Source organism: Myiozetetes cayanensis, unplaced genomic scaffold (assembly GCF_022539395.1).
Source record: "Myiozetetes cayanensis isolate MyiCay16 unplaced genomic scaffold, myiCay2020 scf1, whole genome shotgun sequence".
Classification (NCBI taxonomy): domain Eukaryota; kingdom Metazoa; phylum Chordata; class Aves; order Passeriformes; family Tyrannidae; genus Myiozetetes; species Myiozetetes cayanensis.
In genome coordinates, this window is record NW_026086604.1 from 63,701,903 (window position 1) to 63,729,729 (window position 27,827).

Genomic DNA, 27,827 nt, shown 5'->3' on the forward strand with positions numbered 1-27,827 from the left:
CAGCGCCCCGGGAAGGCGGCATTCCCGTTTTCCCGGGAGGAGGGGGAAGCAATAACAGCGCCCCGGGAAGGCGGCATTCCCGATTTCCCGGTGCGGAAGTGACGTGCCCCGGGTGCGCCCCGGGAGGCGCCGCAGACGCTTCCCTGTGCCGGGGCGAGATGGCGGCGCCCGGAGCGCCGGTGACCGTCACCGTCACTTACAGTAAGAGCCCCAGTAAGGGGCAGGGCAGCGGCCGGGGCGCTCGGCTCCGGCGGAGGGGGCTCCGGCAGGCCGTTCCCGGGGGCGAGGCGGGGCGGGCAGGCCGCGGCTGCCCCGGCGGAGCGGGGAGCGGCCGGGGCCGGCTCGGCCCCGCTCGGCCCGCTCTCCATCCCGGCTGCTGCCCTGAAGTTTCGCTCCTCCCTGGCCACAGCTTGCCAGTGTCTCTTTCCGGCTGGGTCGCTGGCGTAGATCTGCTGTGAGGGGGATAGTGGGAGCGGGGGACAGGGCGGCCTTTGCCAGGGAGCGCAGAGCTGCGGTCGGTGGGGGGCAGCGGGGACGGTCGGGGAGCTGGAGCGTCTCTCAGCGGGAAGGGCTGAGGGAGCCGGGCCTGTTCGGCCCTCGAGAAGAGACAGCTGAGAGGGGACCTTGTCAGTGTGCACAAATGTGTAAAGGGGGGATGCCAAGAGGATGGATCCAGGGTCTTCTCCGTGGTGCCAAGCAATAGGACAAGAGGCAATGGGCAGGAACTGATGCACAGGGAGTTCCACCTGCATATGAGGAAGAATTTCCTTACTGTGAGTGTGACCAAACACTGGACCAGGTTGCCCAGAGAGGATGTGCGGTGTTTTTTTTTGAAAATATTCAGAGGTCATCTGGACACAATCCCGTCCCATGTGCTTTAGGACGGCCCTGCTGGAGCAGGGAGGTTGGACCAGCTGACCCACTGTGGTCCCTTCCAGCCTGACCCATTCTGTGATTCTGTTGTTTGGTAGTAATCTTCATTTAGATGCAATATATTGCTGAAGTCAACACTGCAAGTTAAAGGCAGGTGCTACCCAATAGGCTTTCTTCTTGTTTGTTGAAAAATACTTGGATGTTTGCAGCTAATGGGCTGCAAGACTGCAACAGAGGGGACGGTTCCTTCAGTATGACAGATGGGTGCCGACCTGCTGGAATGGGTCACTCAGAGGCCGGCTGACACAACTGAGTTATTTTTCCTCAAAAAGAGAATTAGGAAGAGGGAGAGGAAGGTGGAAGGGAAGATGGGCTTATATCTGCAAATAAATATAAAATGTTAGTGTGAAGAGGTGAGAATAGCCCTGACTCCAATAGCTCCCTGACTTCTTAAAAATAAGATGGAAATACCAGGGTTAAATTTTGGTGAAGTGAGACAGTAGGAGGAATGAGGTGGATAGTAAGGTATTAAGTCAGCAAGGCATTCTGCTGATTTTTGTTAACAAAACTTGTTAATTTTTTAATTGGATTTTTAAAAACTATTGAATAATAAATTCTGCTTGTGTTCCTTTTGCACTATGCTGGTGCTGTTCTTTCCATATTTAGAGTTTATTTCTGCTTGCCCATTCACATTTTCAAATTGTTACATTATTTTGTTAAAATGTTTTCTTTATCACCTGGTAGTTTTATTTAAGAGTGTTTGGTGAGGAACTTTGTGGAATAATGTGTTTGAATTGTCATGATTCATGTGCTTGTTTATGCCTTTAGAGAGCTTCATTTGGTCTGAGGGGTTTTCATTTGCAAAGATGTAAATAACTTAATGATACTGACATATTTATAATTCTAGCATCTTGCTTTTTGCCAACAGTCACCTTATGTGAGAATGTTTTTATCTTTGCTGTTGTGTTCTTACCTGATAATTACTTTGTCATTAATAAACAGCAAATAGAAGCCATTGTTCACCTTGGGCTTCAGCTGTCTGATTTACACCTAGTGCTGTCAGATGCTGGTTTAACACTTTGCACAAACATTTTTAGTAAAGTTTTGTGTGCATGAGTGAAAGTGGGGAGAGATGCAAATTAGGGTTGAGAAACAGAACGGCAGCAGACCCACATGCATCACTTCCCAACCTGCAAGTATGGAGGGTTGACCCTGGCTGGACTCCAGTTGCCCACCAAAGCCACTCTGTTTCTCCTGTCCTCAGCTGGGCAGGGGAGAGAAAATATAAGGACAGGCTGATGAGCTGAGATAAAGGCAGGGGGAGATCACTTACCAGGTACTGTTCATGGGCAGAACAGACTCGGCTTGGGGAAATGTGGTTTAGTAACATTCAAATCAGAGTACAATAATGAGAACTAAAAAAGAAAACCCCACCTTCCTCCACTCCTTCCTTCTTCTGGGGCTTAACTTTCTTCCCAAATTCTTTAACTCCTACCCTCTGAGCAGTGCAGGGGGATGGAGGCTGCGATCAGTTCATCACACTGTCTCTGCTGCTCCTTCTTCCTCAGGGGGAGGACTCTTCACACTCTTCCCTTGCTCCAGCATATGGGTCCCTCCCAGTGATTGCAGTCCTTCAGGAACAGGGTGCTCCAATGTGGATTCCCCACAGGATCACAAGCCCTACCAGCAAATCAGCTCCAGCGTGGGCTCCTCTCTTCAGGGGGCCACAGGTCCTGCCAGCAGCCAGTGCAGGCTTCCCAAAGGGGCCATAGCCTCCCTAGGGCATTCACCTGCTCTGGTGTGCATCTCCTCCACAGGCTGCAGGTGGATCTCCGCTCCACTGAGGACCTCTGTTGTGAATTTACACTGAATTTTTGTTCACAGTCTGGCCAAAGTGGTACTTATAATTTCTAATTAAACTGGTTCTCTTGTTAGACAAGCTTCATCTGTTAGACAAGCTTCATCTCATTTTTCTCAGTTAATGCTTGGTTTTTGTTTGGTGGTTTGTTTGTTTGTTTTTTTTGTTTGTTTGTTTTCTCAACTGCTCATAAGCACAGCCCTTACACAAAGCAGTTGTATATATCAAAACAACTTTTTGAAATATATTGAAATTTTGCTTAGCGGTATTTTTGTTTTTCCCCACAGCTAATTGGGAAGAAGTTCTGTTTATGGAAAATGCTTTGGTGAGAGGGGCATAATGTAATTTTAAGCTTTAAAGTGTCTTAGATTTAACAAGTATTGTTGGAGCTTTAAAGTTTTGAGGTCACAGTGTCACTTTTCATGTGACTGTGGGAGGCTGGAGTATTTTAAAATCAATGTTTCTAGCACTCTTCTTTGTCAAAGATACATGCACTTAAAATTAGTGGCATGAGAATAGTTTTATTTCTGGTATTTGCTCAGGACTTTTCTCTTCCAGCAGAGTTAAAAATGCCTGTCTTGATTTTCCACGCAGGCAGTGGTGGTTGATTCCTGTGGGTGCTTTCAGATTGACAGCTCTTAAGTGCATGGGAGCAGAGGGTTATAGAAAGGGTCCATTCCAAAGCAGAGATTAATAGGCATACTCCCATTTTCCTAAGAACTTCCTTCTTACTTCATGCAAGTAATCTTAGGGAGTCTGAATAGGATGCTCCATAAGTGGATTGTGGCAGATAAGCTGGCACTGCTCAAAGTGGTTAAGGCTGCTTATCAGTAGTATTATGGGGAGAAGTAATTTTTGGACTGTGAGAACTCTCTCTGGTTGGTGAGGCAACACAGGGCAGACACTGATTGCTTGTTTCTCATGTATGAGGAGTGGGGAGCAAAGGAACTGATAAATTGTCTTAGATACCAAGACTCATGCCATTAAATGTTCCTACAAGTAGGAAATGGGGTACATCAGGAAGGTGTGGGCTTTCATGCTTCAGCTTGTGGGATGTCTGGACACCATCTGTATCTTAAAAAAAAGACAGGGAGTAATATTTAGCAGGAGCACTTTGCCAGTAAAATACACCTGATCAAACTCTTCAGATTATTACAGTGTAAACCAGAAGTTTCAGCTGAGGTCAGTTACTCCAAGAGGAAGGATTGAAAATTATGATTGTACATGAGGATCAGTGGTTTGAGAACTTTCTGCATTAATGGAAATAAATATTAGAAATGGATTTTCTGTAATGTTTTCTAGGTAACCATAAGTATTACTGTTACTCTGTTTTTCTGTAAGGTAACGAAAAACACAGTATTCAGGTTGCTTCTCAACAAGAAGACCGTGAACCTACACTACAAGACATGGCTGTACTTATTGAACAAGTCACTGGAGTTCCAGTTCCCTTTCAGAAACTGATATACAAAGGTAACTTATGAATCTGCAACATTTCTTATAGATGATGAGCTTTCATCTTAGTCACTTTCAGGTGTCCATGTTTTGAATGTCTTCAAAAAGACATTCTTATGCCACTAACTGTACTTTAGCTGGTTTTTTTCTCCTCTCTCGATTTTCATTTAGGAAAGTCTCTGAAAGAACTGGAACAACCATTATCAGCACTTGGTGTTAAAAATGGTTGCAAAGTCATGTTGATTGGGAAAAGGGTAAGTGTTGCCTTGGGACCTTTTTTTTCTTCCTTAAATTATTGTAATTTTTGTCAGTAAGTCAGATGCTGAACACAGAAACAGGTTACAGCATTAACCTAATTTCGTACATCTACCCACAAAATTGAATTCAGTCTCATGTTACCCTGCAAATAACTGCAGTTTGTACATTTCTGAAATTCCATTATTGACTGGCTTCTGCTTTATGTTATTGACAAGACTGTGCGTAATCTATTGTCAGTGCTCATGAACGTTCGGTACACCGATGATCTTATCTGCTCATCTTTTTTTTTCTGGTTTAAAAAAACCTCCCCCAACTGTAGCTACTGAGTCTGCTGGGTTATTTCTGGTGGAAGAACTTGTGGCTGGCTTTGCCAAGTAGAGGACAAGGTAATAATCTTGTGATGTAAATGCCACCTCTACTTTAAAAATGCTAAGTTAACAATAAGAAAAAAAAAAGTTTGCACTTTGCCTTTTTCCCTTCAATTTAATCTCATTTAGTGTGTTTATATACCTTGCTCTTCTAATATTTGTAATTAAGCTTTGGAAGAAGCTTATTCGTGAGAATTTTCATATTCTCAAATATGAAAAGAATAGCCACAGTGTAGTATGTAAACCAACAGAAGCCTTTATGTCTGTATTGCCACTGCTGCTGCTTTTTGGCTGCATCGTGTATCCATTTGTTCCATAGTTGTGAATGTTGTACTTTTGAATACACAGAATAGTCCAGAAGAAGAGGCTGAATTAAAGAAGTTAAAAGATTTGGAGAAGTCAGTGGAACAAATAGCTAATAAGTTAGAGGAAGTTAATAAAGAGTTCACAAGTATCCAGAAGGTATGCCAGTTTTGTATCACTTTATATGTTTGCAAAACAGTTTTCTAGGTATATGTATTAAAACAAAACAAAACAGTTTAAAGGTTTTGACTAGTCAGTAATAGGTTGCCCCTTCTAACTGTCCAAGGGTCCTGTATAATTCTTAGTGAATTTCAAATGCCATTTGTGAGTTTGGAAAACAGAGAAATGGCACTGTTTGGAAAAAGGTAAATTTTGTTTCATATGAGATAATTTCTATTCTTTATATCTGGAAAAACATTAAAGAATTCTCTTAAAGTCCAAAGGAGAATATCTGTTACTTGTTTATCTTTTAAGTAAACCTAGCAGATTTTACTTTTACCATGTCAAGAATTGATAGAATACAGATTGAGACTGGAGTCCCTACCATGCTTGAAACTACAGAAATAGTAAATGCTGTTTTCTGCTGTTGTGGATTGGCAGGTCTTCTGAGATGAGTATTCTGTAGGGTATGGGATAATTTTGTTGTTCCTTCCTCAGGGATTTTTAGCAAAGGACCTCCAAGCAGAAGCACTAAAACAGCTGGACAAGAGGATAAAAGGAACTGCAGAGCAGTTCATGAAGACCCTGGAACAGATTGATGCCATTGTGAGTAACTAACCATAGAAGAGGGTCAAATCCCAACAGAAACTTGCTGTTAAGAATATCTTATCATTCATTTGATATTTTAACATACTAGAAATTTTAGTTTGGCTTTGAAAATTATTAATTCCTTTGCTCATTTTTTCCTTTAATATCCAGTTCTTGGCCCGATATGCCTCCAAAAGACTATTTGGCAGCCTCTGTTTCTAACTGGTGACATTAATGCCTGTATATGCATTTCCATTCTGCAGAGGAGCTTCATTTGGGGTAGCAGCCTGTAAAGGCTATAAGAGATGGTTATCCTTTACTCAAGCATTGCCCTTTTAGTTTGTCTTTGCAAACTTTTGTGGTAGCAGTAAAGGTCTGGGCTAAAAACCTAATGAGATACCCTTCATATTCTGTATCACATAGGAAAAAGGACGTCCTACAGACTGAAGAATTTTCTAGTCAGTCACATGTGGACTGACTGTACTTTTTATCTGAGATGCTTGCATACTGAGGACTGGATTATTTCTTTGGAATGTATTGGGGTTATATCCAAGTGCTTCACAGACATTAATGGATCATAACCTTAACATTTCCAGAGTATAATATGTATCTTCCTGTATCATGTAGTAGTTGAGAGCAGGATGAGAATAAGGGACTTGTGCAGAGGTAAATAGAAGATTGTCACAACCAGGGTGTTTCTTGTGAAAGTGGAGCAGCCACTAATTAAAATTAGTGTCCTTCAAAATTTGTAATAGATAGTTGTTACTTTGTTGTTTAAGAGCCTGTGACATTGATAATCCTCACTTTTTAAAAAAAAAATAAGTGAGAGTTTTCATTGTCACTGATTGAACTTGCATACTTATTTGTTTTAATATACAAAGCTGGCTGTGGGGTTTGTCATGAAAACTGGACTTCCATGAAATCTCGCAAATGAAATACATGTAGGTGGGTGGAATCTTAAAATGTAGACGTTCAGCGCTCTGATCCAGTGTTACACCAGATCTGTTAAATGCTGTTGAACATGTAGAGGTGCTGTTGATTCAATCAACAGCATGTTAAAAAATTAAAAGGAGAAAAATGTGACTGACTGAGAAGAATGGATGAAGCATTGTAAAAGTGGAACACACCAGCAAGCTCACACTGTAAATGTTCTAGATTTTTTTCTCTGGCAGAATCAGTCTGAAAGCTTATTCAAGTGTCTTGGCTGTTGTGTGTTATTTAGATAACTCAAAACTATGTAGCTTGATACAAAATGAGATTGGGATGGTTACAGAGAGCTAGGGGTGAGGAATCCTGCATATTGTTTCACTCTCTTACTGTTAGCAGGCAAGCTCATTAGTTAGAGGCACTGAGTTTGGAACTAATACTCATTTTGGTAGGCTCTGTGTGTTCAACAACTACGAATTTAAAAGAAGGGATTTGGGAAATGGAGAACTAAGTTTGTAGTCCTACAGTATTGGGGTGTGAGAGGAAAAAATACAATGTCGTCACTGCCAGAGGTGTGAAAGAAAAGTCTTGAAGGGATGCTTTTGGATAGAGTAGCTGTAACTTAAACATTTTAACATTAAACATGTTGAAATAGCTACTGCTTCTACTGCAGGAAAGGTGGAGGGATGTTAGGAACATCTTACAGATTTCTAATGTTGTGACACAGTCAGGCATTGCCATAAGCCACAGGTCTTTTGAAGTTTTCTTCAGGAAGAATACAGCTGAGTCTTGTTCAACAGTTGAAGATCAGTGTGTGTGCTGTTTATTTTATCAGTTAAAACATTTGGTCCAGGAGTAAAAGTCAAAATACACTACTTATTACAAATCTTGGTGAGTAGAACACAGAAAATGCTTGAATTTATCATCTGGCACAGGTTTTTTAAATAGCAGAAAGGTTTTTCCAAGAAAATAAAGTTTTTCTGAGATCAGTAGGAAAATTGAAATTCACAGTCATAGCAGTATGTACTTGTTGAGTCTGCTGCAATTTACATGAACTCTGTCATCAGCATTGGTATCTGAGCATTTACTTTGTTCCCATGATATTTTTTTTATTAAATGACAGATCTGTAATCTAGAAGGACAATATTGCAGAGAACAGGTCGTTCTAACAATTGAAAAATAAAAGCTGTCTCTTCTGAAATACCACTCACTGATTTTGTTTACATGGCAAATCTGTCAAATTACATGTACCAGTAGAGAGGACATTGATAGCATTACTGACTCAAAATTATGCTCTGGTGGCCCATCCTCCTTTCCTGAGGATTTTTTTGGGTTATAGTTCCTCTTTAGAACTTACTTAAATTACTGTGTTGTTCTCATTAAACTTAACTGTCTCCTTGTCCCTGCTATAATTGTCATCCGGTAAATCTATACCAAATTAACATTTAAAGGATTAAAAGAAAGAAGTATTCTGAAAAACCATCATTGTGCCTGTAGCAAATATTTCCCAGACTTCTGAAAGTTTTGCCACTTAAAATAAGATGAGAACGTACTACTGAACTTTTGAATTTATCTGGATCAATAAACATTTGATAAGCTTTCTTTAGTATAATCCTTCAATCCCTTAGCATGGATCATAAACATAAAATTAAATCTTCAGAAGAAAATTTTTTTAAAGCTCAAGGAACATCACCATGTGAAAGGGAAGATTTTCTCAAACCCTTTGATTAATCTGTCATTGCTCCAGATTAGCTGAGACTTGTGCCCAACCAATGTGTCTGCGGTGTCCCGTTATGGGGACCCTTCACTGAGCAGTCCTCTGGATTGCAGGGTGGTTCAGCTAACCTGTTCAGGGTTACATGCAGACAGAAAGACCCCCTCCTGGGTCTCCACACCTTTAACTAGTCTGTTGGCACTCCAGGAAGGATTTATGGACACACACCAGCAGCATAAGAGAGACCCCCTCACGGTTCTCTGCAGTTGAATATGTTACCTGTTGCTGTCCAACCTCCCTGCAATGCCATCTCATGACTCCAGTCATGGATTCGTCCCACCAAGTTTGAGTAACAAAAACTATGTTGTAGCTTTCTACTCCAGCCACCGTGCTGTTAGAAACCAAGAGGGAATCACCAGTGAAATACCTCAAAGGGTTTAAAGAGTGTTCCTCTAGAAAGGTGACACAGCTGACAGCCCAGCTAGAGTGCCTCACAGCAATGCGTGAGGCATGGGCAACAGACAGGAGGATTAGAAACCATTTGTCTAAACAGTAAAAGAGCACTTCTTTTTTGGTTTTTGATTGTTTTAAAAGTTTATGGCCCTAAACCGTGCAGAGGGGCTCACATTTTTGCTGAAATGAAACATTACTATAAAGAAACATCTATTCTTGATCCGAAGTTAGATCAGAAAATAAAAGGTGTACTAATGAGAAACTCCAAGAATTGTATGCATTTTCAACAGTGAGAGTGCAATGTTTCTAAAAATTTTCACATGAACATTATATAATGATAATTATCTGTGCGGGCATTTTACCTGTTAAAAACAAACAATACACCTGAGAATCATTCCCCAGCAACACTCCGATTTTGCATAGCTCAAAAAGGACAAAGCATGTAACTTTTGCCAGGATGACATACGTGAATATATTGGGTGGTAGGGGTACAGAAAATTATGCAATTTTAATTAAGTTAAAAGCTGACAGTGTGTAACACCTCACATCTGTTGGCTTCCACGAGTACATTGCAGAGATGATGAGATGTACAGCTGTAACAGACTGCCAATGTCTGCATTACTGATGATACACTGTAATGATGGCAAGTGAGTTAATGTATTATGTAGTTCATTGCTGTATATTACTAAAGACAAGCGGTAAATGTGCTAGCTCCGTTCTTTGCAGTCAGCATGCCTCATCCCTGACATTTTTTTATTACTTTTTTTATAAATTCTTTCTTGTGTAATCATCCTCACAGAGCAGGCATGGCATTCAGGATGCCTGTTCAGAGGATTCTTTGATAATTTCAGTTTTTGCTAATATGTTAATTTCACCATTAAGCTTCATCAACTTGTTTGTTTATTTTACTGCAGAATCTGCCAGAGAATTTCAGTGATTGCAAACTGAAAAAGAAGGGGTTGGTAAAGAGGGTTCAGGTGAGTTTTCTTGGTTTGTTTTTGGTGGTGGTTTTTTTCCTTTTTTTTCTCCATTAATGCTGGGCACTTGCACACAAGCGTTTGTGAAAATGAGCTGTTTAGATTTTCACAGTGTTTGTTCTTACATTGATATTTCTTATGACCTCCCTTTGAGAGGTATTTAATACTTTATAAAACAGCATACAACAATGCTGGTTTCAGATAATGCTTGCCATTTACTTTAGTGGTTGGCCTTATTGCTGTGTGATAATATTAAGTAATTTTGATAACTAGTAAGGAAAACAGGATTGATCATTCCTCCTTTTTTGCATCTTGGTGGACTGGAGTAATGACTGAGGTCTGGGCACAAGGATGCAGTCAGCTGTAACTCCTGCTGACCTACTCCTGACCTTGCCAGAGGTGTTCTTTGGAAAATTTAGCTACTATTGCAATGTAGCAACTTTCTGTGGAGAGTAGGTCTTTAAAATAAAATCTGTACAGAAGAACAGCTTGGGGCAGGGGGTTAAGTTGCTTTACTGTTGTGTGATGCTTATAAAATCCTAGGCATTGTTTGCTTAGAGAGCTTGAACTGAAGGTTTCTTAATAAATACTGGAATTCAGCCACGTCCAGTCAAACTTACAGAAATGAATGGTAATGCTACTTGTATTACTGGTTTTATTTGTATTGTGCTAGCTTCATTCCCAGGTTAGACTCCTAGAAATTATTTGCGGAAGTACCTTGCATTCATCTATGGAGTTGAAAGATTCTGTCTTTTACTGTAATCTCATTAAGTACTTCCCACTGATGTTTCACAAGTTTTTTAAAACAGCCATCTGTTTTAGAGGAAGGCCTATGAAGAAGCATTTTGTAGTAGAAATGGTTTTTAGTTAAAGCTTTAGGGACAAAGCATTTGTACTCAGTTACTGAGATAAGTTTAGACAATGCAAATTGGATTGAAGGTGGTTGCTGGAGTAGCTGTGTTATGTGGGGCTCTGAACATGCTCTTGATGCCATATGCCTAACCAAAGCAGCATGGACTGATGGCTGTAAACTTTGTGGCAAGCTACTAGACCTCCACTCCTGGGTGAATTTACAGCAGAAATATGTGGGGCCTTGTATAAGAACTGCTGTTAAAGCATAAAAACAGACTCTGTTGAGCAGAGATAAGAATTATTGATGTACTTCTATAGGCACAGTGTTCTACAGCTGTAGGTCATGAACCCTTTGAGGACTGCAGAGGAATCTTTAGGGTTTTCAGACCAGAGCAGTCAACATCAGTTTGTTTTTCCAGAGCAAGAACAAGAAAACAGTGGCAAGTTATGCTTATTACTCTTAAGTATTCATGAAAGCAAGGGGGAGCTATTAAGTGCTGTTGCTGGCAGTCATGTATCTTCCAGGATGGGGAGATAAGTATAAAACGCAGCCAGCAGCAGCAGCAGTTGTTATCACCTTGACTTCTTCATCCCTCAGGTCCTTAATGACATGAGTTGATGATGGCTCAAGGGATTGGATTAGTTGGAAACAGTGTGATAGTTGAGACTGGCACAACAGTTTGCTGCTCTAGGGGAAAGAGGTTTCTTAGTGTAATTTTAATGTAAATCACGTGAAATATCTGGTTTGACTGTTAGAGCCTGGTGCAGACATAGTACAACCCAGTGGAAGGCATGAATAGCTAATGGGAGAATCTTCTCAGAAACTGCAGTGTACTTGCATACCTTAGGATTGGCCTAAAATCGTTTATTGGCTTAAATGCTACTTACTGATAAAAATGAAGGTTCAGTTGTGCTCTGTAGTCTGGAGAAATAGAAGAGGTCTTGGTTTAATGAAAGCTCATTTTAGATTTGACTGGGTAGGTTTGTCATTCCCACCCTTTGGCCTCTGAAGTGTGTGTTTTGGAAAGGTGCTTAAAAGTCATATTCCAAACTGAATGAAGCACTAACTTCTCTGCACCTTTATGTTTCTCATTGTACTTCAGTGGCAGGACTGGTGATGATGAGTAGCCAGGCTATTGCCTTATCAAATGTCATGTTTCTTTTGGGTTCTGGTTAAATGCAGTTGTGAATAAGCTGTTATCAAAACAGCTGGAAGGTGGTTATTGAGTTGGCATCTTCAGATTCAGGATAGGAACTTTCTGTTCTTAAGAGGCACCTTCCATTGCTAAATTGCATATCCAGTGACATTTGTTTGTTTCTTATTCTTAGGTTTTTCTTGCCCAGTGTGATACCATTGAAGGAAATATTGGTCAAGAAATGGACAAGCTACAGTCAAAGAATTTGGCATTGGCAGAATGAGGCATCGCCTTACATAATTAGGAAACATAATTGCTCTGTGAGCAAGAAGAAAAGTTTGCTCTTTGTTTTGGAGCACATATCCAGCTTCCTTTTTTTTTTTCTTTTTTAAATCCAGTCTGTTAGACTGGTACCAGTCAGTCATTTCTTGCTGGTTGTCTTGTTTGCCGCTTGGTTAGAAATATTATTTTGAAAAGAAAATCCTTCCTGAAGAATGGCAGAACTAATCTTTGTGATGAATTATGTATCTTATGGATGAATGTTTAGTTAACTAAGTTATGAAGTTTTTGATGGTGGGCAATTTTGTCTGATGTATCTTCGAATTTATTTACAGCTCAAATCAAAGAAGGTGTGTAACTGTACAAGTGCCGTAAGTTGCAGTTGTAGGACTTCAGCTTGATTGAAAAAGGCAAACTGAGACAACATCTGGGAAAGCTGAACATTCTAGTAGACAGTTCAGAGCAATAAAAAACCCTACACATTTGTATCTACTTAATGTTTGTATGCATTTATAAATATAAGAAAGCTTGACTATAAGGGAGTTGTACCTATTTTAGCCTTAAATTGTCATAATAAATGGAATGTACTGTAACATGTATGGTACTTAATTTTGAGTGGTGCTTTAAGTTGTTACTGAGCTCCTTGAAACAGATGTATGTTTTTTACATAGATTTCTGAGGTACTGTGGTTTTTATAGATTATTTGTATTTTTATTATTTGTGTTCTGTCTTGAGTTATGTTGGGAAATGAAATGAGATTACTCGTGCTGCTCAAATACCAAGGGTTCAGTTCAAGCAAGGTATAATTAAGGAGCTATTTTGAAAGGGTTTTTTATACTTTTTTCTGATTTTACTGAATTCATGATGCTATATTTAATGGAAAAATGCAGTGATTATTTCTAGTATGTTAAGGCAATCAGTGAATTTTTACAACACGTTGCAAAGTGACACAGCTTTATTTTAGCAATGCCATCTGTCTGAGCGTTATGACTGATTCTCGCAGTCAGATATGTGCCGTGCTTAACCTTCTCTGTTAGGTGAAAAATAAGCTTTTTGCCAGAGATAAGAACTTTGAGTGGGTGCAGCCAACTTTGCAGTTGTTGGTCAGAGGCCGTAGCCTGCGGTCAGAGCCTCTGACCATACTGTAGGTGTTCACCTGTAGCTAACACGACTGTGGTAGGAGTTGCTTTTTCACTGGTGCTTCTGGTTGGTAGGTCAGTCATACACAGAGCTGCTGGTGAAGTAGTGACTGGTAAGGAGCCTCTTTCTGTGGGAAAAATAAAGCTCTTTCATCCCAAATGAGCCAGACTGAGAATGTTTAGAAATGGCCCTTAGGTAGTGAGCCTTTATCTGTATGTTTTAATGTTAGCTGTCCTTTCAAGATAAAAATAGGAAATGTATGTAAAAATATCTTAACTTCTAATAAGTTATAAAACTTAAACAATGCCTAAAGTGTTATTATTAAAGTATTGTCTTTGATGTTTGTAATTGGAGGAGCAAATTTTTTTAAGAGAAAAATGCCATTGGACAAATGAGGTGATAGTCCTGAATTAGAAAGGGTCACTTGTATTCTAAAAATGCTAGTTGACCACACCAAGATTTGAGTTCCCGTGCTCTTTACTATTAACCAGTTCTTTCAAGCTTGTATTTTTTCCTTATGAAATTTTCTTATCAGCATCTGTGGAGGATTTTGTGATCTAAACTCTTAGGAACCTTATCTGTCATGTTAGGAAATGGTATTGTAGGACTGTGGAGGTTTTTTTCCTAGGCTACTAGTCTGGTCATGCTGCATTTTTCTCAGCACTTTAAGGTTAAGAGGAAGAAGCATTGGTTGCAGCCATTTTTGTGAAGCCCTGCCTAGCCTGTTGCTGCTTCTGGACCAGGTTGAGCTGACTCTTAAACCACCAGCAACACTTGCCTAATTCAGGGAATGCAGATTCATCTACTTTGCTGTGATGGAAAGGATCCTCACACTCCCAACTGTAGGTCCTCTAATGCACTGACCTTTCACAGGTGCATGTATAATAAGCAAAATAATCCTCTTGTGCCCACAAAGAGAACTGGGAGCTCTGGTCATGGCTAGGCCTGTGTCCTTTTCTGCTGTTCTTTGTATTTCTCTCTCAGGCGAGAGCACTTAGGGCTGCAGGCAGACATCATCTTCCCAGCACTTCTTCCCAGAAGCTGCTACTTCTCAAGATGTGCTTATGTGAGTACATCCACAGCCTGTCTCAAAGCAAGGTGAATTAATTTTAGGATGTTCTGTAGCAGATCTTTTGATGATCTGCTACTTTGAGGCAAAGAGAGTGACAGTGAACCTCTCCCACCAGCACATCTGTGTTCAGCAGAGAGTGGGTGTCCTGGGCTGAACTTACCTTACAGTGGTAACTCCTGGTGACCATTTGATTTCTAGGACAAAAGAATGTGTATGAAGACCAACTTCTGCACTATAATTTTTTTTTGTCTTCCAAATATAAAAATGAGTTGGATTTGTTTTGGAAAACAGATGGTTGTATTTAGAGTTATCTAAGACATCCTAGAGTGGATTGACTTTTATACTTAGTTTTGGAAGAGGAGTCCTACACTTTTTTTGTCATAATAGCCTTAAATTTCAGTAAAAGCAAGCATCTGTGCTTTTGAAAAGTGCAGCAGACTACAATTGTGGGAGGAAGGGGAAGGAATAGGAGATTTTAAATATTCTTTAGAATTTGTAAATATAGATCTCAATCAAGCTTAAGCTATATTCTCACTGATTCTGTAGTCCAGGTGTACTGCGATACCTGTTTTGCTACTGAATCATTTCCTCACCCCAGCCACCTGCCCTGATCATGTCAAAACAGAAGTTACTCCCTTTTGCCTTAGTTGCACTTATCCCATTGTCTTCCTCCAGTTGCTGTGTTGCTCTGGCTGTGTTTACACACCTTGGACTTGCCATCTGGGCAAAATGTACCACAAGGTTTGTCTTTTATGAAAATGGGAATTGAATTACACACTCCCTTGGCCCGTTTCCTTCCCCAGATCCCTTGGGCTGGTGTGAGATGAACCAAACCCGACATTCAGGGAGCTGTGGAGTCTCGAGCCATGGGGCGGGTTGCTCTCTGGAAACAGCATAAAATTAGGGGCATCCTCTATGACCAAGTCCTCTAATGTCGCTGTAAACCTGGAGCAGCGCTTTTTGACTTTTAATGGACACTCGTGGTTTGGAGTGGAGTACTTGACACCGTGGAACTTGGCACTAGATTTTTTTTGTTAACTTACTTTATTGTACTATCTACTATTATAAATGAAAAGGTGAAAATAAAATAAGGAAAGTTCTCTGCTGTCCTTGGTCATGTTGTGGTCACTAAATTCTGTAGGTGGGCTGTATTTTAGTGGGGAAGGTGCCCATGCTCTCAGTGTTGGCATTGGGAGCAGCCACGGGGTGTGGGGGGCCTTCTGACTCAGAGCGCAGCGATCTAGGGGCTGGAATGTTCCCGGGATTGGCAGTGAGCCAAAGCTTAAAGAAAAGCTGTGGGGTTTTGTGGTGGTGTTTTTGTTTGTTTTGTTTTTAATTTTAAAGCACTTCTCACAGCTGTGTCGTGCACCGAGGGTCTGGCACGGGTTGCCCAGAGAGGCTGTGGAGCCTCCCTCACTGGAGAGAGCCAGAACTGCCTGCACAGAATCCTGTGCAATGTGCTCTAGGATGACCCTGTCTTGAGCAGGGAGGTTGGACCAGATGGACTCGCCCTTCCCACCGGACCCACTCTGTGGTTTCTGGATCTGGATGTACGGGACGTATCGTTTATTATTTTTTACTTATCGGGGGGGAGGTACGTTTTAGGGAATGTATTCAGAGACACGTCCCACAGCTCCATTGCCGTGTCTTGTCGAGTGCTGACGGCGCTCCACAAGCCGAAGCGAGGAACACCCTGACGAGGGCGGAGAATCCAATCCAATCCAACCCAACCCAATCCATTCCTCCTCCTCCTCCGCCGGCGCCTCCCGGGCGCGTCACGGCGGGCGCCGCGGGTCGGGCGAGGGAAGATGGCGGCGGCGGGGGCTGGCGCGGGGCGGAAGCAGGTGCGGCAGGAGGAGCTGCGGCGCCTCATGCGGGAGAAGCAGCGCCAGAACGCGGGGAAGAAGCGGATCGACTCGCCCTTCGCCAAATATCCTCGGCGCCGCGCTCCCCAGCGCTCGGCTCGGGGGCTGTGGGAGGGAGGGGAGGGAGGAGGGAGGAAGGGAGGGATACGGGGAGCGGGGGTCCGCGCCCCGCACGCTGCTCCTTCCCTTAACACGGCCGCCACGTACAACAGCCTGGGGCACCTGAGCTGCTCCCTGTGCAACGCGCCGGTGAAGGGCGAGCTGCTGTGGCAGACCCACGTCCTGGGCAAGCAGCACCGGGAGGTGAGCGGGGTTTGCGGGGCGGGGGGCGGCGGTGCCGGTGCCCCGCTGGTGCCGGGGGATGCGGGTCGGCGTTGTGCGGGGCTTTGCCATTCGGGAGTGCCGGGGCAGCACGTCGGAACGGGGAGGGATCCGGGAAAGGTCGCCCCGCCGGAGCGGGGGCTGGGGGCTCGGTGATCCCGAGGGTTCGCGGTAATGGGAGCAGCGCAGCACCCTCAGGGATGCGGGAGGAGTGTGAAAACAGGCCTGGTTGGTTCGTACGCTTTTTGTCTTCTTAAAAGCCGTGCACTGATTGAAAAGCCGGCACTTTAAAGGGAGGGTCTTGTGTCTTTCAAGGGGTCGGCCCGTAAGGTGAAGCGGTTCCCACGTAAGCCACAGCTTTTGGCTGTCACTTGTCTGAGGCTCAGGCTGTGAAACCCGTCTGGGAGTTGTTCTGGTACCTGTGTGCTGTCAAGTGACAGCTTAGGAAAATATGTTAAGAAAATATGCCTCTTTTTTTAATTGTAATTATAGCAGTAAAGATGAATTTATAAAATGATTCAAGGAGCTTGTAATTTGGATGCGGCCTTAAATCTGAGGCAGGGGTTTTAATCCTTTAAGTCCTGCCACTGCTTCTTAGCAGAAACTGAGAGGTTGTGCTTAATTTTACAAGCACCGAGGAAGAGACCAGCAGAACTGAGGGGTTCCTAGTTGATTGCCTCCATTCAGACTAGATGACCCTGGCAAGGCACAGTGACATGTCTTTAATGCTTGTGCTCTGTTTTAATTTTGAAACACTTAATATCCCAGGACCTTAGAATGAGTCCAGCCTTCCTGCTTTCTCCTCCAGTGCCCTGCTGCTGTCAGTGCCACTGATCTTAGCCTTTCCTTTCTTTCTCATACAGCCTGCCTTGTGCAGGTGCCTGTCCCTATGTCACATCATTCCAGAGGTTGACAGTCTTTGTTTGGGTATTCATGATGTCTGTTTCAGTGATCCTGTTCTAGAAAGATATTAGCTCACTTCAATTAGCTGTTCTAAAAGCACTGTATTTTAAGATGCAGTCCAGAAGTTACTGCTAGGAAAGTGTCCTGAATTTTTACTTCTTTACAGAGAGTTGCAGAATTAAAAGGTACAAAGCAGACGGCGACTGGTTCAGCTGCTGGCACATCGTCTCATCCTGTCAAGAGAAAAACTGTTGACACGGAAAATACAGAGCTAAAGAGAGTCAAAGGTGAGGAGAGAGAAATACTTATCAAGTACCTGCCAGAATCCAGCCATTTTAAATCTTGAATGTTTTTGGTTTGGTTTTTTTTTTTTTTTTCCTTTGTAAGTGAATGTGAATACACAAGACTGTTGAGTTAATGTCAGCCCATTGCGGCTAGAAAGGGAAGAAGTCTGTCTTTCTCTGTGAGTTCACTGTCAGGAGAAAACAATGCCTTTAGTAGTTTTCTTCTGTTTTTGGGATTAAATTAGGTCATGGAACCGTGTGCTTGGCCCAAACAGAACCAGTAGGAGTATAAGCTAAGCAGTAAAAACGCTTGCCCAGAAGTGGTGTCACTTCTTTTCAGTGGGATCAAGCCACTAGCTTACCTCAAACCATGCCTCAAAGTTCTTGCTAAAGGAAGTTAATTTTTTTCCCTTGGTGTTACTAGACATGTAAACCCTTGAAATACACCAAAGTGGGCATTTGTGAACTTGCCGCTCTAGTAGGAGTCTGAGGGTTGTTTCTTTTAAAAGCATGAATTTTAAGGAGTGACTCTTGGCTGTTGTACAGGTACAGATGAAAAGCCACACACGTCTACAGCTGGGTAAGTAGATCTTATTACATATGATTTCTTCATAACTACCAACAGCTGCATTCTCGCCCAGTTCTCCCTTGTCACTCCTTCCTAGCCAAGGGTAAAGGTTCTGAGTGTCAGCAGATCCCTGCTTCTGCTCATTTTCTAACAGGGTTTTATATTCCTGAACATGGCAGCATCTTCCTCAGTGCAGATGAGAAAATCCTATCTACTGTTAAGAGTCTCTGAGAAAACAGGAATTCTTTTACTGTCACTATCAGACTTCTATGTATTAACATGTGGTGGTATTACACAGTTTGCTAGAATGAATGTAATTAGATTGTGGCATGCATTCTGATCTTTAATACTAGCATACTCCAGAAGAGGTGGTAGTCTGAAATTAAGACAAATTTTGAACGTCTAATTAAATATCTACAAAAACAACTAACAAATGTCATCAGTAGGTCTTCGTTAAGGTGGTTTTTGTCACTTAAAATTCATGTAAGAGCATATCCTGCGGTTGAACTCCAACAAATAAAGGACTGTATTTGACTTCAAGGGAGTGGGTTTAAGCACCTTTACTGCCACTAAAAGTTTCTGGTGGTATTTGGACATCTTTGCAGGGTTGGTAGATTTCACATGAGATGAGACCCGAGGGTCTGTTGTACACTTCACAGGCTGAACTATTATTATCTTGCATAGATATTATGTACAGTTACCTTGTAGAAGTTTGAGTTTGTGTGCAAAATTAACACTTGAGAGGTTTGTTGATTTCTGATCTCATCTGTGGGATCAGTTTAAAATGGAAGATTGTTTGGCTTGGAGGTCTGCAGCTATTCTAAGCAAATATGGGTTTTCTTACTGCTGAGCCTGTGTGGCCTTTCTAAGCTGCAGTTCTGGGCAGCAGCAGGTACTCAAGATAAGTAGTTGTGTTAACACATAGTTATCAAGGTTTATGTGACATTAGTATGACCGCTGTTAATTTTGTATTTAATGTGTTCACAGCAGGTATAGTGATGTACATTACTTTGTATGTGGAGACAGAATTATTTAAGCCATCATTCCTCAAAATACAATTTGTTGTGGGTTATTTTTGTTAATGTTTTTGATATTGGATATTCAGCTAGAGAAATGGAACTGAAATTTACAGTTTCTGAAACCTGAAATTCGGGTTTTTAGAATTAACTTGAGCATTTCTGGGGAACTTAAAATGAGAGCCACAAGTGTGTGTTGCCTTCAGACAGTGTCTACGTTGGCAGCTGTGCAGCTCAGGGTATTGTACAATATCTAACAGCTTGCAGAGTGACCAGGCTTTGAGTGCTGGACTGGAACTGACTCTTGTGAAGTTTGAAACAATTCTGTTGTGGGGTCTTTACTAGGCTGCCATCAGATTTTTTCGATGAAGCGGAGCAAGGCAGTGCAAATGTACAGCATTCCAAGGGTCCAGGTCCCAGTTTATTGTCAGGAAATTACGACGATGATGATGATGATGAAGAGGAGGAACAAGAACAATCAAGCAAATCTTCCATTATGCATAAAACTGAAATTCCACCTCCAACTCAAGAAGCAATAGCTAATTCTCTGCCTGCAGGTAACGCTGACTGAAATAGTAAGTGATTCAGTAAGGAGAAAAGCTGTGTTTTAACTGATGAGGAAGGGTTTTTCATTTATTATTCTAATTATTGCCATTAGCTGGGTAGGGTGGGTAATACTGGAATTACAGGAAGGAGATTCTTTGCTAGTTTGGTATTGTGTGGTGGTTTGTCAGCGTGCTTATTGATTTTATGTTCTAATCGTTTGGGACTGTCAAGTAACATAATGTCTGGCTGTTCTTCCTTGATTCAGTAAGGTATTAATTGACATTCCTGTCTAGTCAGAATTTTAGAAACTGCTTGAATAGCTCTTCTTTTTGTCATAGACTTCTGTCCTTCCCTATAGATTTCTTTGACAGCAAGACTCCTGCTGCTCCTGTAGTTTCCCATTCAGGATCCATACAGAAAGCAGAGGTACAAGAGAAGGTAGTGGAAAGGTAAGCAGTCAAATCAAATATTGATAGTTTTAGGAGTTGTAAATAAACATTATTCTTCCAGGAAATACAGACCGTGACCACTTAGAAGTGTATCATATTGTTATGCTGCCTTTTCAGAATAGTTTGTACATATGTCAGCCTCTGGCATTATTTCAGACAGGTATTTTGCACCCTAGGGACAGAATGAGAGATGGAGGAATGCCATACAGTATCTGTTAGACATCTCTATTTGCAAATTTTAACACAGGGTGCTGTGGAAGCTTAAATGTCAACCACGGCTTGTAACTGCTTGTTCTGTAGAAACTGCTTGTTCTGAAGTAATGGTTCAGCTCACTTGAGCACTTTCAGACAGCGGTTTAGTGTTTCAGAAGTAGTGACTGTGCTGTTAAAATGTTTGGGTGCTCAGCACAGTGGAAAGAATAGTTAAGAAGCATAAGCTGTAGCGCTCGTTTTCACAGTGAGATTTAAACCATTTTGTGCAGTTCCCTGTAAGTGAGGCAAGACCAAGCGGAAGAAGGAAGTTTTGATGATTGTAGGTAAAATTCAGGTCTTAAAAAACGTGGTCTATTTCTAGGTACTTTTATAAAGGATTATGGATTTTATTCTTGACTTTTTCAATCTACAATAAATCAGGTTGTAAAGTGTTAACCTGGGCTTATAGTAATCAAATATTTCAGGAAAGAAAACACTGCTGAAGCTTTGCCAGAAGGTTTCTTTGATGATCCTGAAGTGGATGCAAAAGTAAGTGATCTACTCTTTTTACGCTGCAGGATTTATTTCTGCCAGTTGTAATCATTTTCTGAGTAGATGCTTCTCCAGATAATCAGTCATACCAGAATAAAAGAAAATGACTGAACTATTTAGAATAGAATAGACTATTTCAGTTGGAAGGGACCTACAGCAACCATCTGGTCCAACTGCCTGACCACCTCAGGGCTGACCAAAAGTTACAGCATGTTATTGTGGGCATTGTCCAAATGCCTCTTGAGCACTGACAGGCTCGGGGCATTGACGCCCTCTCCAGGAAGCCTCTTCCACCCTCACACTTCCTTCAGCGTGCACAGTGCCAAACAACCAAAACAAACACTGATATCTCAAACACCAACCTTTTCGTTTTGTTTTGTTTTGTTTTGTAAAATCTGTCACAGATTTGATGACTTTCTTGCTGTCTTTATTGAAATAATAGCACTGTAGGCTCAAGTCTCTTTTATTTTCCATAGTATATTCCCTGTGCACACTGTGGAAGGCTACTGTTGTATTTAAATTGCATTGTGAGGTCCAGCCATGACTTCTTTTTGGAGACCTTCCAAATAATGCTGCTTTATGTTCAGTTAGTCCCACTGTCTCAGCTAACAAGCTTAGGTGTCTTATTTACTCTGACAAGATTCTTTTGGCACCACTCATGCCCACATGTTGCCATATGTGAATTGATTTTTAATGATGTTCTGAATATTGAAATATGTAGCTGAAAAAGCCTTTTTTTTTTTTTTTTTTTCACTTGCTTTGGTTGTTTGGTTTTCTTGGTTTTGTTTGGTTGGTTTGGGGTTTTTTGTTGGTTTTTTTTGGGGAGAGGTGTTTTTGGTTTTTTGGTTTTTTTATTTCATGTATGACTAATTTAAATGTTACATTTTTCAAATATTTAGTTTCACCATGAATTGGGAAGCTTATACAAAGCTGGGAATACCTAGCAGGCAGAGGAGAATCTGCTTATATCTGTGAGGACACTGGTTAGTGATCTTTGTTCTGGTTATTGCCTGAACTGATAAAATTTACAAGTGGTTACTTGTTCCAGCAAGCTCTTCCTGGAACTAGTTGCAGATGCTCCTCCTTTTAATCATCCCTTTTTGAGTAGAGCTAATACTCAGAGGAAGGAAAACGTTTGTGACACCACTTAAATTGAGATGGCTGCAGTGGTCCTGTTTTGGAATCATAAGATAAAATAATTATTTTAAAAATTAACTGAGCATTTGGAAGGGAAATCGTGGGCATCAAAAATATTTGTTATTTACATCAGGTAAAGCGTATAAATTCTGTATTGGATAAATATTTCAAGAAAAAATAACTTTAGTGTTTAAATTTATTGTAAGAAATACAAATAATTATGAATTACAAAAGACAACCACAATGCATAATAACACAGTACATACACATATGATAGAAATAATCACAGAACAGAAAAATGAAATTATGACTATTACTTCCCAGTATGAGTTTGCTTGGAAGCTTCTAATTTATTCTATAAACTTAATTCATACTACTAAATTTTTTATAATTACTCAGGAACAAAACGTACCAAACTGTTTTCTTTACCATGGTGATGACTGATGTGTCACCAAAAGAGCAAAATGAATAAAGGAAAAACAAAACTAATGCAAAAAGATGGTGTCATGAAATTACTATGCTCAAACTGCTTAGTTCTCCAAGCCATATAATTTCTACCCAGTCCTGAGTCAGGCATAATCTGTCATCTAATGTGTTGTATGCCACATCTTCCAGTCTTGAGCTGTGAAAGTTTTGATTACACAGGTAGATTATCTTGTTTATTTATTTGCGTTAAAAGCACAATCTGGTTTTGATTACCTTAGTCGCAGATCTCAAACACATTCTTACAGCTACTGCTTTTTCAGACTTCACGTCTTAGTAACTAATGCCATCTACCACAGAATAAAAAGCTTTACGTGCCATTAAAATTGGTTTGTAGCTGTACAGTTTCTTCTGTTAGCCAACAAAATTAGACTACATTTGAAATACAGTCAGACTATCTAACAACAGAATAGCGACTGAAAAAGCTGATGTTCTATGTTACGCCAAAGGCAAATAATTTACTGCTTTTTGGCTTGTGAAATGGTTGCTGTATGCAATTGAACAGGCAGTTTACAGAAGAATTTAGAAGTTATCACCTGACACAGTGAAATTCCAGACCATCAGATTAACAGACTTAGTCACTTTTGTTACTCCAGATGTTCCACACCAGCCATTCTTAATGATTCTTTAATGCTATGGTCACTGATGTTGTTTTAATCCAGGATTAGAGTCAGATTTTTCCTCCAAAACCATCGTGCAGGTGCACTCTCTAACTCATATGCATTACTTAAACTGAAGTACATTGACCAGACTTTTCTGATAACACAGCATAATTTTTCCTATTTCTCCTGATTTTTTTTTAGAGTGCCCCAAGGGGTCACTAGACATAAATTGTTAACTTATAAATTTTCATGTTCCTTAGGTGAGAAAAGTTGATGCTCCAAAGGATCAGATGGACAAAGAATGGGATGAATTTCAAAAGGCAATGCGACAGGTCAACACAGTAAGTAATGGAATCTATTTTTATTGATTCTAAATACTATACACAATAAAGAAAACAACAGTTTCATGCAGCTCTGCAGAATGACTGACATCTGCATTTGTCAGCTGTCTGTTTCAATGCAATGTGTGGTTAAATGCACTGTATAAATGAGCAAAGGGTTCCTTCTACTTTCCACTTAAAGGAAATTAAGTTGAAAAACTTTTGATCAGGATCCAGTCATCAGTGTGTATCTAGTTAACATTTGTTAAATTGTATTTTATTTAAATACTATTTAGATAACATACACCTTAGATCAGTGTCCTGTATCCAAACAGGACACAATTGTGGACTCTTCTTTAGATCTAGAGATACATGTATATTTTAACCTTTAAAAACACAGAACAAAAGACACCCGTTGGTTTCCCTTCTTCAAAAAGTATCTACAATGGATAGGTAACCTGGGTTTCATGGTTAATTTAAACGTACTGGAAAGGAACCCCAAAATTTGGGAAAGTGTCGAAAGAGTTTGTGTGTGGGACACATGAACTGGCCACAGTTTTTCTGTACTTCCATTTTTTACTGTTTAGCATTGCATGGAAAGTCTTCCCGCAGCAGGTTTTTTATCTGCCCTTTTGTACAATATAAAACTGCACTAAAGAATACCTGGTGTTCTCAGTCTTCCCCTAGCATATTAGCTATTTTTTTTTTTATTATTTTAATTGTAAATAATTACTCATCTGTCAACTGCTAAGAAAAGTGGTGCAGAAAAATTTATCATTGCTCATTTTAAAGCCGTCAGCACTATAAACAGAGCGAATGTTCATACAAAAGCGGTGGTGGATACATTTTGCTAGCATAAGCCATTCAGATATTCTTCAGCTTAGGAGGAATCTTCTCAGTTATGCGTGGACCATTGATTGCATAGCATCTCCCAGACATTCAGATTTGAGAAAGTATATGCTGAAAAAAATAACAGGTTAGAAACACTTCGGGATCTAGTGGGAATATTTAAGCAATATGTTCATTAATAAGTGTGTGTAATTAAGGCCCAAGCACTGGGATATAGCTCCTGTTTCAGCCTCAGACTTTGGAAGTGTGTAGTTCGTTTATGCTCAGTTTCAAATCACAGTGTATTGAAAAATTCGAAAGATTAACCCCAAAGCAGCCAATCTACTTTTGCTTTTAGGAAAAAACATTTCCATTTCAAATTAAACCAGACTTTTTTTTTTTTTCCTGTATTTGCCCTTGTGAAAGTGGGAATATACATAGAGGAGACTGACACTAATTTGAGGTAGGGGGGAAGGAGGGAAAGACAGACATCATAAAGGAACAAAAGTGGAATTCAGGATGGAGGTGAATTTTCTTGGTGCTTTTCTGGCTTAGATCTCAGAAGCAATAGTGGCAGAAGATGATGAGGAGGGACGACTAGATCGCCAGATTGGAGAAATTGATGAGCAGATGTAAGTAGATCAATTTTTCCTCAAACTCTCTGTTCTCCAGCAGTAATGGATTTATACTTGACTAGAGTGATAAAAACATTTTTAATCTGTGATACCACCTTTCATTAATCACCTGAATATTTGAAGGACAGAGCCCTCAAACTGCAGAATGATACCTAATAAAGACATGAGTTCTGGTGCAAAGTTATGTAACTTTCTCCAAAGAAGAAACACATCTGAATCACTGAAAGTACAGAAGGCAAATTCTTGGAACAGTCCCCCTTTCCCTTGTCAAATGTCTTAATTTGCATTTCTCTGGTATTTATGTGCAAATTTTTAAAAAGTTATTTGCTGTACTGAAAATGTCCTATTCTGTGACCAGCTCTGCTTGTTTCTAGTAAAAGTTTACTTAAAGGTTATGTTGAATGATGTACTACATTAAATGAAGTGGCTTGTTTTGTGTTGCTGAAATGGTAGATGTGGCAGTTGGATAAGCATTACTTTCAACTCAAGAACCTGAAATACAGCTTCGTGTCACCATTATCATGTAGCTTAACACACCGATTAATAGTGATAATGGCAGTAGTAGTGACTGAAAAGGAAAAGATGAATTCTGATTTTAATGAACCTTTCAACAAAAAGAAGACACAAAAAATTGAAGCAACACTTAAGACATCTGGGCAGATTAACACGCTACACATAATCAGCGTATAATAACAATAGCACTGAGTTCAAACTGAGCTTTGGTATTACAGAAATGTCTCTTAACAGTGTTCATCTAATTCTACAGAGGGCTGGGGAAAGCTAAACCTGCCTCTCTCTGAGGATTCATTTTTCTCGGTAGCTAAGGATGCTATAGTACATGGAACCAAATTCAGAAATTTGTACAGAATTTCAAGCTTGTTACTGAAATTATTTTTTCCCAAAATTAAAGTTACAAATAGATTTTTAGGCTTTTCGTAGTTTTGTCTTCTGACTGTATTTAAATGCAGGCTATTTAAAATTAATCTGAAAAGCAAACTAATTCCAGAGACATTAATGTTTTCCTTAGCCTTCAAATTTTTGGCTATGACTGCCTGTAAGTAATTGTATTTGAGATATACAAGAGATAAACAGGATCTAGACTGTAATCTTTCCTCGGTGTTTCTTCTTAGCAAAGATGTATTTAAATCAGGCTGATACTAGTTGGCACGTTCAACAAAATAGCCCGTTTAAAATGGCTAGAATAATTGTTACAGAACATATTTCAAGGACAGAACTTTTTAAGTAAATGAAAAACTGAAACTTTTGGATTATGTTTACTTAAAATGTTCTGCTATAGCACACAGGAAGCAGATAATCTGAACACTTGTGCTGCTTTTTTATTTTCAGAGATGCCACTGCTAAGTTATCAAAATTGATAACCAGTTGATGTCTCACCTTTTTACCACATGTGAAAACCATAAGTTGAGCACAGAATGGTGTATCTTTCTGTGTGGAAGTAGATATTGGTTCTGTGCTCTTTAAAAAATGATTTGTGGTGGTATTGCAGTTGCTAAATATTTGGATTAGATTTCATTGCTAGAGACTGACCACACCACTGCTCTCCTCTGGTCTCTTTCCACCTGATTAACAGACAGAAGGCACAGTAGCATCTCGAAAGCTTATTTTTTTAATTGAAGGGAAGCTGCAAAGCTTCTTTATCCAAAGTTGGAGAGGCACAATCCAGCACTGCAGATGATCAAATTAATGTGAAAAGGCCACAAGTGTTAATAGGTGGTTTATTTTTCAACAGTGAATGTTATCGCCGTGTCGAGCTTTTGCGTAACCGCCAGGACGAGATGAAGGAGAAGCTAAAGGAAGCCATGAGATTAAGAGCAACACAAGAGAAAGAGGATGAGGATATTGGTAGTGAAGATGAAGAAGAACTGCAGGATTTGCTGTCTCAAGACTGGCGGGTGAAAGGGGCTTTGTTGTAGCATTTCTGCAACATGGTTGATACTCTTTTTATCTGTAATGTTACTTCCATTGTTAGAAGTGAGACACGTTTGTTAAATATTTATTTAAAGAGGACTGTGAGATGCTACAGAGCCAAGTGTTTAAAAAAAAAAAAATCTTTGTAGATCTAAGTGGTGTATTACTTGTTGTAAAAACTTTACATTGCAAATGTTTTACAATATTGAATGCACCTTTCCTATTACAATTACTGGTTTCTTACCAGAAGTATTTTAGTGGGATTAGTAAGTCTATAAGGAATCTCTAAGGTTTTGGAAGCATTAGCTAAATTTGGTAATTTTGAGACTTGGCTTATTGTGTATAGAAGTAAAGGATTTGAGTAGTCTACAGAGTTTATCCAGACTGGGGGGTTAGGGAAAGGAAAATATTATACATTTAAGTTTTCTGAAAATTTTTAAGTGCTCTTCTGTCCATTGCCCCAGCTCCCAATAAAATATGTACCTTTTTTTTCAGGATATGTTACATTTTCTCTGTATATATAAAAGACTAGCTCAGAAATGCTGAGCTACAGCTTCTCCACGGTATATACTCTGTGATGTGCCACAGGCAGTGTTGAATATTTTTCTTTATAGTATCCTGTTTTCTTAGTGCAGCCGTCCTGTAACATACCTCACATTTCTTGAACCAGAGGGATGAGAATACAGTGGTTACGTATCTGCATAACTAAATGAAAGGGCGACAAAAAAGGGCGACAAAATGCACTGGACACTGGGGAGGTAAAATAATTTCTCTAGCTGTAAATACTG

At 40.3% G+C, this 27,827-nt stretch overlaps 3 protein-coding genes across 8 annotated transcripts in view; 2 read left to right on the forward strand and 1 right to left on the reverse strand.

The window, feature by feature from the left end:
- The first annotated feature begins 104 nt into the window (after positions 1–104).
- Positions 105–15,515, forward strand: BAG1 (BAG cochaperone 1). 2 transcript variants are annotated; one of them, XM_050326743.1, is made up of 7 exons: positions 105–201; positions 4,073–4,201; positions 4,355–4,437; positions 5,158–5,271; positions 5,770–5,877; positions 9,868–9,930; positions 12,112–15,515. In XM_050326743.1, the coding sequence occupies exons 1-7, from the start codon at positions 159–161 to the stop codon at positions 12,199–12,201; spliced, it is 630 nt and encodes a 209-aa protein (XP_050182700.1). In that variant the 5' UTR covers positions 105–158; the 3' UTR covers positions 12,202–15,515. The 2 variants fall into 2 exon arrangements, with proteins under 2 accessions (XP_050182700.1, XP_050182708.1); XM_050326751.1 differs by lacking the exon at positions 5,158–5,271.
- A 676-nt stretch (positions 15,516–16,191) lies between these two features.
- On the forward strand, positions 16,192–27,533 carry ZNF830 (zinc finger protein 830). The gene is made up of 10 exons (XM_050326704.1): positions 16,192–16,339; positions 16,478–16,577; positions 17,665–17,785; positions 18,329–18,362; positions 19,712–19,923; positions 20,271–20,361; positions 21,039–21,102; positions 23,588–23,668; positions 25,031–25,107; positions 26,861–27,533. Exons 1-10 carry the CDS (start codon positions 16,218–16,220, stop codon positions 27,042–27,044), a joined length of 1,086 nt encoding a protein of 361 aa, XP_050182661.1. The 5' UTR covers positions 16,192–16,217; the 3' UTR covers positions 27,045–27,533.
- Positions 22,421–27,827, reverse strand: part of LOC126645767 (poly(rC)-binding protein 3-like) — a 504,091-nt gene continuing 498,684 nt past the window's right edge. For all 5 annotated transcript variants that reach the window (XM_050326668.1, XM_050326691.1, XM_050326683.1 and 2 more), the window contains one exon: positions 22,421–24,607. In XM_050326668.1, coding sequence (XP_050182625.1) covers positions 24,587–24,607 — 21 coding nt within the window. In that variant the 3' untranslated portion in view covers positions 22,421–24,586. The remainder of the gene's footprint in view (positions 24,608–27,827) is intronic.

Excerpts from the sequence above, each read along its gene's own strand:
- BAG1 (XM_050326743.1), top strand. The coding sequence starts at position 159 with ATGGCGGCGCCCGGAGCGCCGGTGACCGTCACCGTCACTTACA. Across the intron at positions 202-4,072 it reads GACCGTCACCGTCACTTACA|GTAACGAAAAACACAGTATT; the intron begins GTAAGAGCCCCA and ends TTTTTCTGTAAG. Across the intron at positions 9,931-12,111 it reads GGTTGGTAAAGAGGGTTCAG|GTTTTTCTTGCCCAGTGTGA; the intron begins GTGAGTTTTCTT and ends TCTTATTCTTAG.
- ZNF830 (XM_050326704.1), top strand. The coding sequence starts at position 16,218 with ATGGCGGCGGCGGGGGCTGGCGCGGGGCGGAAGCAGGTGCGGCAGGAG. Across the intron at positions 19,924-20,270 it reads AGCTAATTCTCTGCCTGCAG|ATTTCTTTGACAGCAAGACT; the intron begins GTAACGCTGACT and ends CCTTCCCTATAG. Across the intron at positions 20,362-21,038 it reads CAAGAGAAGGTAGTGGAAAG|GAAAGAAAACACTGCTGAAG; the intron begins GTAAGCAGTCAA and ends CAAATATTTCAG.